General features: G+C 39.6%; 1 protein-coding gene across 2 annotated transcripts; it reads right to left on the reverse strand.

Moving 5' to 3' along the window:
• Nucleotides 1-1,827: 1,827 nt before the first annotated feature.
• On the reverse strand, nucleotides 1,828-19,651 carry ago2 (argonaute RISC catalytic component 2). 2 transcript variants are annotated; one of them, XM_058620083.1, is made up of 20 exons: nucleotides 19,439-19,651; nucleotides 17,316-17,363; nucleotides 16,040-16,220; nucleotides 15,823-15,943; nucleotides 15,503-15,684; nucleotides 15,062-15,198; nucleotides 14,838-14,972; nucleotides 14,192-14,279; nucleotides 13,357-13,504; nucleotides 13,128-13,247; nucleotides 12,628-12,750; nucleotides 12,402-12,535; nucleotides 11,619-11,803; nucleotides 10,861-11,020; nucleotides 10,652-10,742; nucleotides 9,881-10,075; nucleotides 9,621-9,755; nucleotides 9,231-9,332; nucleotides 8,873-9,072; nucleotides 1,828-8,756 (listed from the first exon to the last, which is right to left on the reverse strand). In XM_058620083.1, exons 1-20 carry the CDS (start codon nucleotides 19,455-19,457, stop codon nucleotides 8,648-8,650), a joined length of 2,613 nt encoding a protein of 870 aa, XP_058476066.1. In that variant the 5' UTR covers nucleotides 19,458-19,651; the 3' UTR covers nucleotides 1,828-8,647. The 2 variants fall into 2 exon arrangements, with proteins under 2 accessions (XP_058476066.1, XP_058476065.1); XM_058620082.1 differs by having other exon boundaries at nucleotides 9,621-9,758.
• Nucleotides 19,652-20,886: the final 1,235 nt, after the last annotated feature.

A 20,886-nucleotide genomic window follows, 5' to 3' on the forward strand; every position in this document is an offset into this window, starting at 1 on the left:
GAGACAAAAACCTTTTTTTTTTTTTTAAAACAATTTATTAATTAATGCAACTTACAGTCAAGCCAAAGAGTGAACTACATTAAGTGATACGTATTCACATTATGTCATCTAACAGGGTTTTACAGCATATCTTGTGTTCCGTAAGCGTAATTGTTAACAAAAAAAAATAAGTAAATGTAAAATAGAAATCAAAAGCTTACAATTTTACAACAACAAGAACAAGGAGCTTAGCAGTGGATGTAAAACAAATACAAAAAAAAAAAAAAAAAAAAGACCCTCACCAGAACAGGAATGACAGCATATTCAGTTTTGGCATGTTGTGGTTTAAAATATGGGGAGAGAAAAGAGAAACTCAAAAAGAAAAAGAAAAAAGAAGAGCTGAAAATGACACAAATGAAGGGAGGTTTGAATTCACACGGCTGTGCAGGTCTGCCTTTGCCAAAAGACTTTGGTCACTTTGCTTCTCCATCACGGTTTAGAATGGGGGGGGGATAAAAATAAAGCTCAAGGTATAAAATGAAATTGACTGAGGATAAATAACAATGACGAGAAATGGAGCGTCCCGGAATCAGCTCTGTGACAGAACCAATGGATGCATGAATGAATGAATGAATGAATGAATGAATGAATGAGGGGATGATGTTTTTATACTCTTAGAGAAGAAGCTACAGATGATTGTCTGTTTTGTTCCTTAAACGAGCAAGAAAATCAAAAAAGTGTTGCAGTCAACTGCAACTCCAGGACAGCCCCTACATTCATGGGAGGTAGATAACATGGCAACGACACAACACGGGATTAAAAACCAAAGAAATAAAACGTGTCTGAGGTGGAGGAGTCGAGCTCTACGTTGTCAAGTGTGTATGTGAGAGATTGTAGTGCATACCGGAATTTGTTCAACGTTTAAGGCCAAATGGGAGCCTCGCTAGATCTGAGGCTTGTTTTAAGACAAAGGTGCAGAGGGGGGAGTGTGGGACGGGGGACAGAGGGGGGGGAGGACACAGTAAACAGATAAAGACCATGTCACGGCAATACCTGAGTCAACAGTCGTTTCAAAAACCACAGAGCCTCGCAGGACGATCTCTCTGTCAACTAAATCCAAGGTTGTTGTGTTTTTTTTTGGCTACACAGACACGGGGAGTAAAAAAGAAAAAAAGACGTGGCTACAGCTGAGAAATGGTCGTGTTCTGATGCGATACAGATTGTAAAAAAATGGCATAAGTGACTGATTATCATTTGGCCACGAGGAATAACACGCTCCTCTGTTACAACAGACTAAAGAAAGAAAGAAAAAAACAGCTTGCGGCACATGCACAGCCCGAAGTGACGTTCAACCCTCCCACAGGGGGACAATTAAAATCTTATTTGAAAAATATGAAGTACACCAAAAGAAAAAAAAAAAGTCAATGCAGCATATATCAGGCTTATGAGGTACTTCATGAATATATATATGTATAGATATATCAACCTTTTAGAAAAGCTCTTCAAAGTCATATTATTCCTTATAATTCTTAGTGATAGAATAAAATACCTCGTCTGTTATTTCTATTTTTTTTTTTGTTTTTTTTTTTTAAACTTTCTGCCCAACCACTCGTGGACATTTTTTTTGAGACTGCTTTGAAAGTGCAAAACACAAATACTGATCGTTCTATGCAGCATCTACACGCAAGGTTGCAAGATAATTAAAGTTGTTGTTTTGTTTTTCCGTTAAATAAGTTGCGCAGCAGATTTTTTTTGTCACACCTTTGCGTAAAATGAACTCCGATGAAGACAGTGATCCCACAAAAAAGGCACACAAACTATCAACTATCGACACGCTGGATGTAACCCTCTTTTTTTTTAAATGACAATAATCTCACACACAAGCTCATATGTACCTTTCACTGACGTTTACAATTCATTGTGAAGTAAAATGTGTATATTCCCTTTGTAAAATTGTTGCATGAAAAAAAACGACATCTCGAAAACCCCCAAACAAAACAAAAATAAGAAGAAGAGAGAACTAGGCATGAGTGTGGATAATCGTAGGAGAAGTGGAAAGGAAGTGAAGAGAAATCGGAGACATTCACCCCGGTTTTATTGCAGTACTGGGTTAAACAGCGGCGGAGAAAGAAATGGAGGCGTTTGATCACGTTGGAGTGGCTCGATCCAATACTAAGCTGTAAAACCAAACAAAATAAGAAAATAGTCGGTTCCTCTTGTTTTCCTACCCATATGCTAAGCGTTGTTCTGCTAATCATAAGTCTACAATGTTTGTCGGCGTCGAGAGGACAGACAATTACACTCGGACATTATTGTTGTACACACGTCTACAAACACTCCTCCACATCACATCGAGGTGTATGTGGAAAAACTAACACGTCAAAGCGCATTTATCAGCTTTTTTTCAACGATCTAGTCGCGACTACGGCTGATTTCGCGACACGAGTCCCATATTGTGCGCGGTCATCGTTGAAAAATGAAGGACTTGCATGAAACGATGAGACAATTACCCAATTACAAAAATTTGGTCTGATAAAAATGCGTCTAAAGCAACCAACCACTTGTACATGATTACGTTTTCCTGTTGTTTAGGTTAAAAAATAAAATAAAAGAACAGTGTTCTCACATGATATTTGTTGGCTTAAATTAGTTTGGTCACTACAATTTTTGACGGTTTTGTTTGTGTATCATTATAAATTAGGGACAATATTAAACAAGCACCTGACACTGCTCTGAGGTAGTTCATCCCAAGTTGTTAAATGAAATAAAAAAAGTCTTTCTGAAGACTGGCAAATGTTTTGAAAACATACAAAAACAGCCTTGCACAATTGGCTGCATGTAAAATCAACTGGATGGCATTGGTTTGGTTTTGGTTTGGTTTGGTTTGGTGAGGCTTGACGGCCACGGACATCACCTCAAATGTCCACCAGATGCAGCTTTGTCACATTTCGGCTCATGTCATGTTTCCTAAAGTCTCAGCTCTGGTAAAATTGTGGCTTGTATGCGACATTTTCTCTGCTGCTGCTGCAGCACCAGAGCACCAGAGACACACCTGATTCAAATGAATGGCTCGTTATCAGGCTCCTGCAGAGCTCGTTGACGAGCTGATCATTTGAATCAGGTGTGTTTACCGGATTATTTGACACGACACTGATCACAAATGAGCTGCAGATGTCCTCAAAGACCGTATATAAAAAATGGAAGTGTGTAAACACCGAATTAAAACGGTTGACATTTAAAAAAAAAAATGTTTATAATCTTAACTCTAGCGTGCTACCATTTGCAATTTAGCACCCAAGAGTGGCACAAAAGCTGCATGTGGTGAACATGAGAGGTAAACCTTCTCTCCTAAGGACCACCAGAGGAGAAAAACAACAACAAAAACATTTGAATTTGTACTCAACAACAACATAAGCAAACTTTGTATGGAGAGCAGCGGTGGGACATGGCTGCGGGTGAGTCGGATAAAGAAGTGAGAACAAGGTGTCGCTTCAAATAGGTTCAACTAAGTTTAGAACAGAGCAGAATGAAGTCAACAGAGTGTCATGATAAGCTGTCACACAAGCACACACACAAACACACAAACGCCAAACGGATGCAACACAAGCAACACTCAAAACAAAGACCTTAACGTCTTGATTTTGTGGCACTGCACTAATGAATTAATGACTCATACGGGGAGGAATTTTACAAAGGACAGGGATTTAACAGCAAACAGGGTCACACACCAAACCACCCATCATATGTATATGTATATGTATATGTATATGTATATATATATATATATATATATATATATATATATATATACACAGCTCATATGTTACATCACCTCTCAGGCATGACACCAGAACAGAGAAGATGAGTTTCCTTTCTACCTCCTAAAAACTACAGCAGCCAACAACCCAGATGAAGACAACTGGCGGCTTGTTTATCTCAAATGCACGAGACTAATATTAGCTGTGACGCGGTGGATATCTAAATCAATGAGCTATTTAAGATGATAATGTCTTCTTAAAGTCAGAAAGAGGACACAAAGCAAAACAAAAAAAGAAGACTGTACACAAACATGAGTATAAATTTACTGGATGACTAGCCTATACAATATAATAAATCAAGCAGGCTCTAAGTACATTCAATTATTATTATATGGAGGTTTCTTTATGTCAGTATTAGTTGGAAAGTAAAGATATACAGTGGGTAATGGTTTGAAAAACAATGAATTAAAAACAGGCTTTTTATTTTGTTCCAAAACCACTCTGAGGCCAGTTTGTATACAGGACGATCATTACACTTGGATACATTTAAATCCAGCCACACCTTAATTTAAAACTGCTTGAAAATTGAAAATCTGCTTCCAATAAAAATACAATTAAATGATGTTATGATATGTCTTGTAACTTACACATCAGCCATTAGGAATAAGTAGAACCGGCTTTGTCCACTTCAAAAGACAACGGAAAAAAAAGAGCCAAACTGAAGTCAATGTGTGTATTAACTGCAGCGGTTTTGAATGTCTTACTTTTAAGCACCTCAGGCAATGTTAACCACTGTCACCAGGCTGGTGTCTGTTTCACACACACACACACACACACACACACACCTTCTCTGTTTAACTCATTATGAGACAGGTTTATGTACAAACGGAAGGGGCTTCTGAACTGATGCGTTGTAGATTGTAGATATGTATAGTCTCGTTTCAGTATGATTCACCACGTCAAACGTTCCTGCACTTCTCTTCACACACTTCAAACACTTTGGCATCGCATCTCCATCAAACAGAGCAGTAGAAGAAATGCTATCGTCCACAACCGGCCATTTTAAACTCTTATGATTGTTTTTTTTTTCCTCTTACGTACCTTTCGGTCACATCTCTTTACAAAGGCAAACCATCCATCCACACAACTACAATTTTCACACTTTCATTAACATCTAAAGGCATTGGGTTTTTTTTTTTTTTATACATGACATGCTGAATGCTGCTGGTTGGCTGAGCGAGAGCACATATTGAGGCTGCTACGCCTGTTGGCTGTGCTTTTATTTTGAAAATCCACAACTGCTGACAACTGCTCCTTTTTGGAGGGGGGGGGGGGGCTTTTTTTGCCACGGGATAATAATAATTGCTGCAACAGCTTCCGAGTCCATTTTAGTTTAGTGCAAAAATTACATTACAATGTTTTGAGTTTTATCTGGAGGAAAAGCAATGCCATTCTCTTCTGGTATTTTAAGGTGCTGGTATAGGTTTATGTACAACAACAAAAAAGTGACTAGAGGTAAACAACATCCCCTATATGACATCTTGGTGTTTGGAATTTTACACCTGCTAGAATATGGTCGAAATGTTTCAAAATGTCTGTTAGTCATTTCCAAGTGAAATGACAGGCATCTTGTGGAGGACAAACGCCAACGAAGGTACTGACACCCAGGCGTCCCTTTGAGAGACTGAACATTCGAATACGTGAATGATGTGGACGATTGTGTCATCATCACGAAGGCCTACATTCAGGCCGAGACGAGGACATTTACATTTCAGACGATTAATTGGTTTTGATCCAGCTATAATTGTACTTCAATATACTGAAGGAACAAATGTTTTGTGGTGAAAACTGACCTGACCAGATTTATTTTGCTCTGTCATTTGCCTTAAGACAGACTGTTTTTAATTTCCTTAATAGTTCAAAAGCAACTTTGAATAGTAGTCGGACTGACGGCAAAGTTTTGGTTACATTTTCCCGATCAAAAATATGCAATGATCACACCTGACAGCGTTTATTGTTAACACTGCTCAGATGGAAAAATCAAAGGTGTCGAGGGCAAGCCAAAGTCTGTCATTTCATTGGTGCATAGAATTTCAAGGAGCAAAAGCAAGGAAAGCCGTGTATGAAATACACACTTCAAGAATTTGGTCGTACAGCTTGATGCTCAAAAACTCTACAAAAAAGGAAAAAAAAAACAAAAAAAAACACACTCTCTCCTATCAGTTTGAGTAAACTAAGACAAACCACAACAACATAAAAACCCAAGAAAAGAACGTCCGCCACCACACATGCACACACCAAGCGTTTAAAAGCTGTACTGTCAACACAAGGCTCAAGAAAATACCAATTAGATAAGAGAGCGGGGTAATTATACAGAAATGGCCAGTGGTGTGATGTTACCATAACACTTAAAACAGGTAACAAGAGGTAGGACACATGGCCATTTCCATACAATTACGCCAGTGTCACGCAATATGGCCGAGTCTCCTGCTTTCGATTGAGGAACACACGTCTATAGAAGTCATACCAACGTTCTGCGATCAAAAGTGCATCCAAATTTACATGTTGTGAGACCAGCACCGATAAGAACAATATTGACATCATAACAGTAAATATCAAGTACATGATTTTTCAGAATGCCCCACAAACACAGTCAGTCGGCTTTCTAGTTGCTTTACAGGTAATAAGTTGAAAGCGTAACACAGAGAGGTCATCGAAGGGAGAGAGAAGATCCTCATCATTACAAAGCATATTGTTATCATACAATTAACAAAAAAAAAAAAAAGCTCTGTGGACCAATCCAGTGAGGATTTAAGGTGGTTTACAGTGAAAACATCTAGCACCTAGAATCAAGATGTCCCGTTGTGCTTTTATGCGTTTTTGATAATTAATCATGTAAAAGTTTGTAATCTTGTTTGGCTAAGAAAGATTGTGGGTTACAAAGGATACACCCCCATTTTAAGGTTATAAAATCTACAACGTTACAAATAACCACATAAATACTTCATACCCATACGAAAGGCATGAAGATGCTGATAAGCACTAAGAAATGCTACTAAATGCGACATGCTTAAAAAAAACAACAATAACAACAAAAAAAAGGCCCTGATAATCTATCTCTACAAATGACCTAAATTCATGTGAGATACCCCACTGTTAAATCTCTTGGTTAAAAATTATGCATAGTTAGAAAATATAGACAACTTGCCTCCAATCAAGACCATACAAACATTCGCCAGCTTGACGTAGTAGTAAAACGCGTTGGGATGGGATGTTAGTAAATGTCTAGAATTATTAGTAAGACTGTTAACAGTCTCAGAAGGCAAGAGAATATTTGCATTTGAAATCTGTATACAAATAGACAGTGTTAATTTAGACTACATGTGGGCCGGTCAGTTAAAAAAAGTCTTATTAATATTCTCAGCAGCCTCCACTTGAAAGCTTATTCAAAATATACCTCATTACCAACATTACTGTATATATAGTAAAAAGACTCACAAAAAGTCATTTGCATAAATCCCAAGCTCTAGTGCGACGACGGCATCCATTTCCTGGAGCAAACACTATAATTTGAAAATGTGTTTTTTTCTTTTTTGATTTTAGGAAATTTCAGTTAGTTGAACTTTAAAAGGTTGCAGCTTTCACTCCACTGTACCATTGCCAGGATGCCAATGCGCGACACAAACATTTCTCTGACGAAGATGCTGCAGAACACTCTAATATCACAATAAGCAAATATCACAAAAGCCTAAATGTCTAAAACGTGAGTCAGCTACATGCATATTATTTTTTTTTTTAAAAGAAGAAAGATTGAAATTAAAATGGACTATAAAAAGAGAAGGGAAGAAAACTGATTTCATCGAGTTCTCTTCAATGTTGATTTCTACATCATGTGTCTTTTATCAACACGGCTCAGAGTACATTAGAAAGGAGTCCTTGGAGGGAACCAGTCCCAATACACTATTTCTCGCATGGGAATTAGATTACTCGTGCAACTTGGTCAGTTCACTAACAAGTGAGGCAGAGGAGGATGAAATATAGCTGTTCTTTGTCAATTTGCACACTAAAACATATGTAGTAGAACTGTAGGTTCGAGGGTTGCATCTGTGACTGAAAGAATCTGTTGGTAAAGTCATTACCAGACTTGGCATAAATATTGGTCACCAATGTCAATCAAGGACAAATACTGAAAAAACCCAGCAGACGTGGGCCAAATAAAATCATAATTTTACATAAAAATGACATGATAGAAAGGTGGTTTTCAAATGGCACTTTTCATCACATAGTGCCCTATGTGAAAAATCACACACAACCCTCAAATTATTAAGTACTTTTGTCCTGGTTAAGTACCCCTTCTTCTCAGTGCACTTTGCTTTGATTGGCTGATAAATAATGTTTGTCAGAGGCATTATAAACAGTGAACGGGCCTCCTCACCTTTTGACATCTCCTTCTCCTTTCGAGCACCAAGACTGTAACAAATGATAAAAACAGGAGAAGGAGGGCAAACAGCTTATTCTAAATAATAAACCACCCCGATGTCAAATGTTACTGCCCACTAGTTTAGAAATTGTAGATTTCATCTATCAGTGTACAAACTTTTCCTATTAATCTCAGATTTTGTAATATATATTCCCCCCTGACACATACAAACGCACACGAATGCACAACATGTCACAACATGTAAGTAGAACCTCTAAATCCATTCTTTTGCATCTTAGTCTAATAGCAGGCTTGGTTTAGCTGGGTTAGGGGCTGAAGTACAATTATCGACATATGGGTAACTGATAGGTTTAAGTTGGGAAATCATGATGTAAAACCACTATGATGCTTTCTACAGTTGACAGCGGCACAGCCGGTGGTGTAGTGTGTTCCATCAGTCTCACCCACACCAACCTGGGGTTGTGTGCACTCAGGCAAAGTACATGGTACGTAGCGTGTCCTGGTGGATCTGAACGGCCTTGGCCAAGGCCTGGTGGTCACGGCCGTTGCTCTGGCCTGAAGTATGACTCCCTTCAGCACTGAAATTGCCAAAAAAATAATGACATTAAAGAACAGTCACCACTATCTGGTGTTTTCATATCAAATACAGGGTTCATTTGCTTTTTACAGTACACGGACGACTTTGAATATTTACCTGTCATGCTCTTTGTCCACCAAGTGATAGCGAGCTCTGAAAGCCACCAAATGGGCATAATAAGCTGGTGCTGGGATGGAAACGGACCGCGTGCAGCGCACATAAGTGTGGCAAAGCTGGTAGGTGAGAATCTGGAGCTCATCTGAAGTGAAGTGGTTGTCATCCCAGAGCACATGGTAGTGAGATGGCCTGCTGGTGCCCTGCAAGGAGAAACATTCAATAACAGATGCTTTGTGCGTCTACTCCGTGGACCCTTCTCAGCTCGACATCGATTTATGGATCACCCTCAAATGCTTATTTCAAGTATGTGCCTTTTTTCCCCCCCTCGTTGGTACACTTTATGATAAGCCAGTTTTACCTGAATGCCGGCGTGACTGCAAAGGTAGAAGTCAAACTCTGACGGGTGAGTGATTTTCGTGTCCACTGTGGTCCCTGCAGGGATGTTCCCACTTTTCCCAACCTGAAGAAAAACCAACAAAATGTGTTACTGCCATTTCAAAGTACGAATTGAATTAAAGAAATGACTCCGGATTACATAATGTCCCAAATGTGGGACACTGCTTGAAGGAGGCACACATTTGTAGCAGCTGGCTTGCTGCTATCACTACAAGGCAATTGCTTCAATGCATGTTGTATGATGTTCTACTTCTGTTAGCTTTAACCTAAGGATGTCATTTCACCGTGGCATGGGTTCTCTCCCATTTTCTAAAACGATATGCAATATTCACATGAATGACGCAATACTGACCCTCTCATTTCTGTCCATACAGAACAGTCTTGTATGGTGTCTCTTCTGCACGACAACAAAGGTGATCCCAGGTTGGTAGTCCTTCTCTAGTTTGATGCAAGCCTCACGAATTGCCAGCAGTTCATGCTGAAGGACCTGCTTGAATTCAAGCCCCCCGCCCAAAAAGATATGTAAGATTAACATCTGAATCTAAATCTAAAATGAGTCGTCATTATTTCCCGAAGTTTATTATTCTGCGCCATCCACAGTAGTCACATCACCTGGTTGAACTGGCCTTCGGAGATGCCATCACGGTAGTAGATGATCCTCGTGGGTTTGAAACGGGTGGACTTGTAGAACTGAATGAGAAGCTCCCTCACCATGGCGGCCAGATCCTGGATGATGTCCTGACGGTGCTGCTGCACCCGCACGGTGGCACAGTATCTGCTAGGATGTGCATCCATACTTCCAACAACCTGAAGAAAGAAGGTACAAACATAGTACTTGAAAGTCATGTACTACTTAAATGTTGTTTTGCGGCTAATGTGTTCGCAAATGTTGCCTCAGGGGCTAAGGCTCTGTGTATCTTTGTGCTCAGAAAGTAGTACAGTGTGGATTTTTATTGGAAAATGTTGCAAACAGGGACTTATGTGAGCAGCTGAGACCCACCAATTAGTAAATGACCACATACAGTGGGCTAAAAAATTACACAACATTTTGTTCAGAGCACATTTCAGCTACATATTCATATATAATTATTTCACTACTTTTTATCTCAATCAATAAGATGGTATTATGCTATAAACAACCAAAATCATGTCTTATAACAGTCACAAACAAGCGAGGTTCAGGCAGAGTAGTATTCATTTAGACTTGCCAACTTATTTTATTCCTTCGAAGAAGCAAACTTATTCAGTCAATTTGTTATTTTTGTGAAAGCAGTGCAACACATTATTTTCAAGCATTTCCAAAGATTTCAAGCACCTGCACAAACTCTGTTTATTTATTTCAGAAGTCACAGTCTTTGTGTCGTGTGCTGTGATATTACTTACAGCAGCAATGGAAGGTTTTTTTCCATCTCCTGCAGGAGGGTGAGTCACATCTGCACCAAGGAAGATCACTGGCTGCTGGAACACCAGTGGCCTGGAACAGACACACAATGAAGAATGCAATGCAAAAAAAAGTTTAGCTTATAAGAGATGATGTTGGCTTCATCTTAATACTTTCAGGATTTCAATGGGAGTGATATCGTTCCACTAACCTGCCCTGTGGAAGGAGGATGTTATTGACTCCGCCCAGCTTAACGTTGATCTTCAGACAGAGGTTGGACAGAGTCTGAGGTGTTGTCTTTTGAACATTCTTCACCTGTACACACTGTGTGGCCATGCCAAGTACAGTGTCCCCGACACGTTTCACTTCAGCTGCACACAAACCAGGGGGAAAAAAACAGATCAATAAATCATGCATGACCATGTGCACACAGCAACATTGACCAATCTCAGCCACCGTGGGGAGAAAACTGGGTTTGTTACACCACACTGGCAACCTGCAAGTGGTTTCACTTGGCCATCATATTTGTATTAAATAGGATTAATGATTCTTAAATGACAGAGTGAGTTGGGAAGGAATACAGGAGAACAGATGGGAAGGAATACGGGAGAACAGATGGGAAGGATTACAGAGAGAATGTAGCTTTATTTGGTCCTTATTTTCTTGTGGTTATCTCCAAAAGCAAAAATAGAAGCAGTAAAACTTGCTCAGAAGGCGCTGAAGTGGAAGCCAAGTTCAAATTCACCAGACCAACTGTCAGAGCTTTAAATATAACTCACTCTAATCACAAATCCTCACTGTTTGTTCTTAGTTATGCCTTGCACTGAACACAAGTCATCTACATAACTACACTCCACGAACCCTGTGGTTTTTTTGTTATTGTTTTTTTTTTTAAATCAACACTAATTTCATGATCACACACACAAAAATGGGAGAAGAACAACTACAGTTGTTGAATGGATCCCTCACCATAGACGGGTGTCTTCCCTGGCAGGATCACCACCACCAACTGGAGGCCCTGGTAGGTGTACTTGAGGTGCCTGAACATGGGCTCCACACTGTCTGCTCCCTGGGCGTACTTACAGAAGCAAGGCTGACCCTGGATGGGCATCCCTGCATCCCTTGAGATCTTCCTCAGCTGCTCTGTGAATGCTCTGAGACAGATAAGCACAGGTTGATTCATTAGGAGCAAATGTTAAAATTGATTACCGAGTTCTGCATAAAAAGCAAATAAAAAAGATGGAGCCACGTCACATCTGCATCACAAGCAGGTCAAGGACTCCCAGAAAGTTATGTTTAGCATGCGCCACAGTAAATCTGATAATGAGATAAAACTGAGCTTGCCGGTCTTTGTTTGTGCTATATTTGTCGTGCAGCATGACAGAGCTGGTACATGAAGTTTAATGGATAAATGCAGATGACAAACCCCGGCTTATGCATCGTAAATTGTGGGGCACAGCTGTACATACATAACACAGGCTCTTAAAACTTGTGGAGATACTGTTGTGCAGCAAAGGATTTGGTAAACTCGACTGTGGGGACATTTGAAAGGGAAAAAAGCAAAAAAGGCACAATATCACGTAAGAGAGTTCTGTGCTACAGATGCACTTCTGGCAGCAACTTAACTGAACTGTCAATCAAATATGAGCAGCAAGTGTTTGTGTTCTTCTAATAAGATAAGTTTCATAAGCCATGCTCACAACTGTTAACCAAGAGCCCAATGACATAGCGTTCTCTACGTATCTCACTTACTTGAGCAGGAGTTCAGTGCACTGCCTCTGTGGTGCAAAGCAGGCGATGGCCCACACTTTGATCTCAATACCAGTGTGGAACTGTTTGTTTCTCATGTCCCATACTCCCTGGATAGGTGTGGCTATTGCTTTGTTCTGCAAAGTGTGGGAAGCCGTCATATTAGCAAAACTAAAATCAACAAATGAACTGTGTAGCAGCTACATGCGTGAAAAGCACATCAACATACCCTGCCTCCATACAGGATGGAAGGTGCCTGTAGGACGCGGCCGTTCACTTCTGTCATCTCGTCTCTCACAATCACTCCAAACTCCCGAACGTAAGGGTCAGTGTTGAAGTTGGCACTTCTCATCTAAAAAGGCAAAATGCACAGCAGTATAATTCAATGTGAAACTCTCAATCTGTCACTTTAGTGGAATGCCTGCAAACTGTTTTAATTAAACATTTCTTCAAATGTTTTCATCACAAATCTGGAAATGATAACAATAGAACAAAAATTGAACATTTAACAAGGAAACATTGAAACTTTGTCTTATTTTTTTTAGTTTCATTGGGATTTGACGTGGAGTTTAAAGCAGAGACCGTAAAATCCTCAGACGGTGACAAAAAATTAACTTATGTAAGTAACCCACTCAACACTTTAACGTCTAAATGTTGCACATTATATCTTTATTGTTTGAAGTTCTGATGGTACATTTTACTTTCATTACTTCTCTCATAGTAACTTACCAATTTACTAATCTCATCCTGCCGGTCTGGTGCTGATCGGGCCGTGGCACGGATCATAGTGGATGTCTGATTGTCTGTCAGTTTTTTAATGCAACGCTGTCCTGCCACTATGTTACACACCTAAAGGGGAAATACAAAGCAAAATGTAATAAAAATCAACAATTTATCAGTTCACTTTTTAAAAAAAATCAAATACTATAAGAACAAGTCAATGGTTAGGATGGATTACCTCTAGAGGTAGGTAGGTGTGCTTCTGCTCCTGTCCCACCTGGAGACATGGGAGGTGGGGGTATCTCAAAATGAGCTTGTACTTGTCTTTGAAGTATTGTGCTACTGTGCATTCAATAGTTTGGCCATTCTCCTGCTGCAGTGGGAACCTATGGGAATAAATAACAGAAACCAGTGGTCAGTCTAGGGTTGTGCCGATGTCATCGTCGACCGTGATTGGCTGACCAACATCATCGTGATGCCACGCCCCCACCCTGGCAGACACAAACGTATCCTAAAATATTGTTGGAGATTAACCCACGTTTTTAGGATTGTTAAGTCTTTTAAACTGATCTACAGTTCGGCTTGATTCTTGTGTCGGACGTCTCCGGAGCACAGACTCTGTCTGACGCAGTCACTGGAGCGCGGCAGGGTTTCTTCCTGTGCTGTGGCGAGGCGAGTAGAGTATTGCATGTGACGTCAGAGAGGTGTGTAGGTGGTGCACGTGTAATGTGTGCCGTGTGTTTACATTATCACCCTGCAGTGCTGTGAATAAAGTGCTGTTCTTCAACGTAGACAGAGTCCCGTGGTTGAATGTGTTGTTGCCGTAACGAGCTAATCCAAGCTAAAAGGAGCTTGCGGTCATCGGAGGTCTCCTTACTACGGTTCGGGGGTCTGCCACCCCCCCACGACGATTTCATCGTCCATCACGATGCTTTACTGTAAACATCATCGACTGCCAATTTAGGGGACATCGCCAAACCCTAGGTCAGTCTTTTAACAAATACACTGCAGTTTTCACAGTTAGAGAACAAACACCATTACATTGCAATACACAATCAGAGGAGCTCTCTTACGTTTGGTGGCTAGCTGGTCTTCTGGTCACATTGCAGACTCTGTACTTTCTCTTCATCTGCCCACAGTGAGTGATCTCTACCTTTAGACCTGGACAGAGAAATCACAATGATTACAAAAACATTAAACTGTAATTTGCAGCTTACATGGATGATCACAAGAGAGAGGACTGGCTTGGAAGTTTAAAAGTCTGTAAATGGCTGACTGATTTGAATAATAAAATTATGATATTAGTCTGCCAGAGTTGGGAGTTTTCCCACTGGGAAAATTTAAAAATTAACAAATTGGCCCAGTTTTTATTATGTCTTCAAGGGTTTTTGTACGGGCAGTGTTTTAGGCTTTATTAAAAATCTGGTTGTGTGCGAGCAAGTCAGATGAAAATTGAAATAATGCAAAGTAATGATGATAATAGTATGATAAATGTATTGTATAAACACAATGGTGTCTACTTTTCATTCAAATTCATTCTTTACACTAGTGCCACAACGGTATAATTCATTTTGCATGTTGACCATATATGGTCCAGGAGCCATATCCTTGATTTAGACCCGGCCCTTTTGAAAATATATTACCACAGTGTCACCCGAAATAAAAAATACTACGTCAATAAAGGCCTTATCACCAAATGAGCTCCTGAACTCTACTTGCCTTTGATTTCCTTTGTAAATTTCACTCGCTGAGAGTCTGTTAAGGGCTTCTGTTGTTCTTCGATGCTTTTGAAATCCAAGACCTCACACATAAACTCAATGACAGGCTGGGCTTTGTAGAATGCAGTGGCTGACACTGGGGAGGCAAAAGAAAGCAAAGAGGTGAGATTCAGAAAAACAATATTCCAAACATCCTTTAAAGAAAAAAAGTACAGTGAAAATTACCATCAATGTTGAGCATCATTTTCCAAAGGGAAGGCCTGACTGACTGGTGGAAACCAAACCACACCTCTCTACCACCACCAAGAGGGTTTGAACATCCCTCTGATGGAGTGAAGAAAGAACGGCCAACGGGGGTATACCTTTGACAGGAAAGATAGTAACATTTGGTTATCATAGTGTGCTCAGACACAACACTTTAATATTATGTTATTCTTTCCTTTCAGCCAGAGAGCCTTAAGCTTTTGACTCTGCGGGTCTGCACTACACAGTATGTTAAAAGTTTTAGAAGAACGGTCAGCAATAATGTAAAATATAAGACAACAATAACCATAAAGACTGCTTCAAATCTTCAACAATCTTATTATTACGACAAATGAGAGAAATAATAACTTACAAAAGGTAAACCATGACCCATATATTTGTCAATGTTAAATCGTCACCCACCTCATAGAGGGCAAATGCCTCATGACCACATCCAAAGCTTGAATAGTCTCAAAGGGGACGCTGGGTAGCCGCCCTGCCAGTGCCTCGTGGAGAGCTTGCAGACTAACGCAGGACACCCACTTGATGGATACTTTAAAGCTGCGGTCTTTGCCTTCACCAGGAATGGTCACCTCAAGCTCCACCTGTTTGGTAGATGGGCAAGACAGAAGACGGAGAGACAACACTGTGAAATAAGATGATAAACATTTTTACACAGTTTTTTATAAAAAATGTTCAAAGAATAAAGATTTTATTCTTTTTCTCAAGTGCAAAACACATACTTTGTCTCTGCCTATGGGCAAGGGCATGGCAGTGTATAGATTCTTCCTCCCATCATACACCGGCTTTCGATCACCGAAGATCTGTGTTTTAAAGTGCTGGACCATGTGCTCCACAATTTCACTAGGAACAAAATGAAACAAATAAAAATAAACAATGAACACCCCAACAATGATCCACTACATGTCAGGGGTGCTGATTAACTTAATGTCTATATACCGATTGACCCTCCTGGGGCATTTGTCAGGCTTGATGTCAATGTCATAATGGTAGACCTCAAGTTTGGGTATTTCCATCTCAAAGAAATTGGCCTGGAGCTTGATTGTCCTGCCCATGGTGCCAAAGTCTGGCCTCGGTGGTGGCTTGAACACATATTCTGGCACTGGAGAAGATGGGGGGTCTAAGAGGTAGATGAGAATAAACAGACAATGACTGAATGCACAATTATGAGTTGACAGGCACACAAATGTCCCTGTCATCTTATAGTAACAATCCAATACTGACCTCATGAATAGGAGGAGGTATGTTGACAAATGTAACTGAACACACCATTAACAAAATCTTCAATTTGATATTTATCTTTAGCACAAATTATACATGTTTATGAAACCATGTGACAATTATAAAACATTGTAACGTGCTAGGCAAACATCTTAGGGCAACACCTTTGATGCTTTGATATATTTGTGTCTGTCAAATTCTGTGATCATTGCCATTTTTGTTGGATTTTTCTAAAACAGCTAATTTTAAGGAGGCATACATGTTTCCCACATTGTTGTGTTCTGATAAAGTGATTGAAACATAATTATACTGTATGGTCATTAAAATCAAATGGTGACTAATGAGTGACTGATGATGGCCTCAGACTTTTGCACAAGGTGTACAAAATAACCACCCATCTGAGTATATATTCCAGATTAAACTCTAATAAAAATATAGATAGAAAAATAATCTCTGTGGGTATTTTAACTTCCTTAGAACACAATCAGGCCTGTTCTTTTCATACCCTGAAATACTTCTTGAGGTATCATCCATATTTGTATTATTACCGACAGAATGTGATAAGCTTTCATAATTAGTCAACATCTCTAAACTACAAAGCCCCGTGTCTGCAACTTCAGATACTACATTGTGTGCAAAAGAGCACTCTCCCCATTCAACTCAGTACCTTATCTTTGTTCTCCAGCTCTGTTCATTCAAGCAGAATAACACCCATAAAACCTTAGTATATATGGTAGGCATTATTGAATGGCCTTTAGTGTGTAAAAGTGCTCTTCTATTCAAGGCACAAAATGAGGTGGTTAAAAAGGAAACTGACTATTTAAAATGATGTCGTCTTCGTCAGAATCTCATCTACAGCAACAAATTATCCGTGTCCCATTTCCTGCACAATTTTATTATTCAGCCAGGGGTTTAAATGTGCTTTGAATGAATACACTAGCACATTGCAGAGACAAGATAAAATATCCTATAGCCCAAAAAAGGAAATGCTTACCAGAGCTTACTGATCCAGAGGAACGGGCTCCCTCGGACATCTCACCAGCTACAGCAGACAATACATACATGTTACAAATGCATGAACTACAACATAGTACAACATACTTAGTGTGATGAAATGTAGTAATGTTTCTCCACATCTTGTGCACATGATGTAAAAAAATACCACTTCCAGGGATTTATGGTTTTCCTAAGTTTTGGTTTGTTCTGTCGCTGGGGATTTTTTTTCCTTTGATTTGTGTGCGTGTGTGGCTCGGTAACTGAAGTGATCTTTAAGCACGGGGTTCATGTGACTGAACGAACAGATGGACACTAAACTCCACAAATAGTTTATTTTTTCCAGCTTTATTTAAAAACACTACACATTATTCATTCATCTCCCTGCCTGTGAAGTTTTCTCTCTCTCGCTCTCACACATGCACACGTCTGCACACACAGACTGACATCTGATATGCCTGCCCCCTCCTCTTTACGCACACTATGTGCAACCTATATTAAACGATAACACAAAGAAGTGAGATATCTGACAGTATACTAACCACAGGGGACCACACTACACCACTGTTGTACACCTGTGCTTTATCACACCTGTGCTCAATCAGACCTGTACAAATGATCATTCTTCATTTCCTAATTCCTGTTTTATCTTCAATATTTCACTATAAACAAACTGAAAGTTTTTGAACATGGGCATGTAGTACATAATGAATTGTTGTCATTAAAAAAACACAGGGGTCACCAAATTTGGGCTTTTATGACCAAACTTTTTCAGTCACTCCCCAGCTGCTAATAAACTCCTAGATGAAACATCATTGTCGTCAAAAGGGAGTTAAAAGCTACAATGTCTCAAAAAATAATAATTTTAATGGGGACCCATACAAATTACCACCTGTTGGTCCTGTGACTCACTACATTAAAAACCTATCAAAATCACTGTTTGCAGGCATAACTAGTGGCAAGAAGAGGCAGTAAGTGCAGTATGCCACACAGTCATCTGTACTTTAATTTTCACCAAAGACACAAGCATCATTTCAAGACTACCTTATCACTTTCACAACACTACCGTCCACAATCAAGGGCAAGTTTTTCAAACCCCTTATCAATATGCACACAGAAGTGATCGACCAAGCTGGCAATCTTGCTCTGGTGAAACCACCCATTCTCTTAGTACACTTGTTCGAGATGCCAATTCACATTTTATTTAGTCAACACAAAGATCATAGATAAGTCCTGCAACATAGAAAATAAACTGCACATTTGAAAAAGAACCACACACACACACACACTTTAATGTATTTTTTAGTTTTTGTTTATACTCTTTCTAACTACTGATATCATTTCATAAGATAATGTTACTATTACTATTAGTACACCAACTACTACTACGACTCATACCGATATTAATAATAATGGTTATAAATAACAACAACAACAAAAAGAAAAGGTAGTTTAATATAGTTTAATTCTCTACTAGCGTTAAACTGCTCCAAAAAATCTGCCTAACTTATCCTTAGTAATTATTCATTTTCCGCGGCAAAGTAATGAGGAATGTTAAACTACTAGATTACTTCTTGGTAAGGCGAAAACAAACATGGTATGAGCAGAAACTATGTAAAATAACAGAATAAGACTCGTTTAAGTAGGCACCGTTAGCCAACCATAGCTAATATTAAAGATGAGATTAGATGGCATTGCCAGTAGCTACATAATGCTTTACTATTGTGCTTTGCGTTAAACAGCGTTAGGTTCGAAAAACTACCTGTGTTTGTCAACGTGTAGTTTGTGTATACGAAACATCATAAACGATCACACATCGTGAAATGACACCGTAAAGCTAACAACAACTTCATGAAACGAGGTAGCGCTGCTAACAGCGGCTCGTTGTTGTAACACGCTAGCTAAGATTACCTCTCCTACTAATGCCTCCACTTAAGACTGGGACGAGATATTCGTCTATTAAAATGCTCTGTCGGCGTTGATATTGAAGAGTCGAGTGGAAAAAAAGAAGCGGGGTTGGTCTTTTGGCAACGATTCGCTGTAATGTGGCAGCAAAACACTCACAACTAGTGACTTAATTTTTACTAGCCGCATCAATTAGCTGATGCTAACGTTAGCACTTACCTCCAGCAGAGGAATACATTTTGTCGACTTTTCAAGCGTGAGTCGTGGACGTACAGATACTCCACTTTATTTAGGCCAAATTCCGCCCAAACTCATGCGTGGTCGAAAGGCGTCAATATGTACCAGATTGAGGGAAGAATTCCAATTCGGAAAGGATATTTAGTTAACGAAGTGGTAAATATTTGGAGTCTCTCATCCTCGATACGGCCCCATCCCCCCAACACACAAAACAGGAGCAAAAGACCCACGCAGGTCAAGAGGATTCCCTCCCATCTACTTCCGCTGTTGATCACTTCCCGCTAGGCAAGTATCCAAAGACGTGTTTTGTTTGGAAACAGCGTGTCTATTCCGCAAAAACCAAATTAAGTCTATTGAAATGCTAAACCGGTTAACAAATGTTTGTTTTTCACTACATTTAACGCGATGTAACAGCAGTCGTTTCGCTGTAAATGACACAGATTAATGTTTGACGTGAGTGGAGGATAACTGTCTTGTTGAATGTTCTCTGCAATGACGACGAACTGACGCGAAATGGGCGCGCGCTCTCAGTCCCTACAAAAGATTCAAATCGAAGAATACACAGCGAACGTTATTTTTTTTTCTTGAATTAGATTTTCAATGTATGTTTATTGGGGTTAACGTCACTATACTGCTTTGAGAAAACACGAACAAAGACAGAGTTGGGGGGGAAAAAATAAAATAAAAATGTGTCAACGAGTCGGACAACACAGGAAAAAGTAAGTGGACTCGCGAGGAAGTACTTCCGGGTGACAAAGAACGAAGGATCACAGTGAAGTTGCCCAGTTAGTAGTTTAGTTGTTGATATTCGAAGAATATTGTGTGCACAAATAAGACGGTTCAACAAGACAAAGTAGTTTGGTGAAGTTGTATGGAGCTCGGATGGTTGTATTTGTCGTAGTAATTATTTTTGCACACACACCAATTAGTGATAGTAAATTTGACCTCTGCATTTAACACAGTCTTTTTACACACTTGCAGCATTACTCTGCCTTGCTCAGTGCAACCCTTAAGTTACAAGCTCAAATCATTTCCTCTTTCCCTGGGGCTGTAGTACTAGTAGTTGATGAGAGATGTAATTTAATTTTACCTCCAAATGTGAACTTTATCTGCCAGTTTGAACTCCCTCTGACTGTGGCCTGTACAGATGTTGCTTTGCAGGCAAACACTGTTGTGGTTTGCTCATAATGGTACATTTTCCTTCTGAGGACCTGGCTCGTCATCTTTGCACAGTCCAAGTGCAGTTTTGCCAATCCATCAGCTCTAAAAATATAATGAAATGACACTTTCTGTCATGACACATTATCTGCTTTCTACAATTCTTGACGAGTTTATTATGGCCCCATTGTGGTGTTTTACAAGTGGATTTAAAGATTTAAAAATAAGATAAGATATCTCTTCAACACACTAGTAAACATGCATTACGACAC

Source organism: Solea solea, chromosome 20 (genome assembly GCF_958295425.1).
Source record: "Solea solea chromosome 20, fSolSol10.1, whole genome shotgun sequence".
Classification (NCBI taxonomy): Eukaryota; Metazoa; Chordata; class Actinopteri; order Pleuronectiformes; family Soleidae; genus Solea; species Solea solea.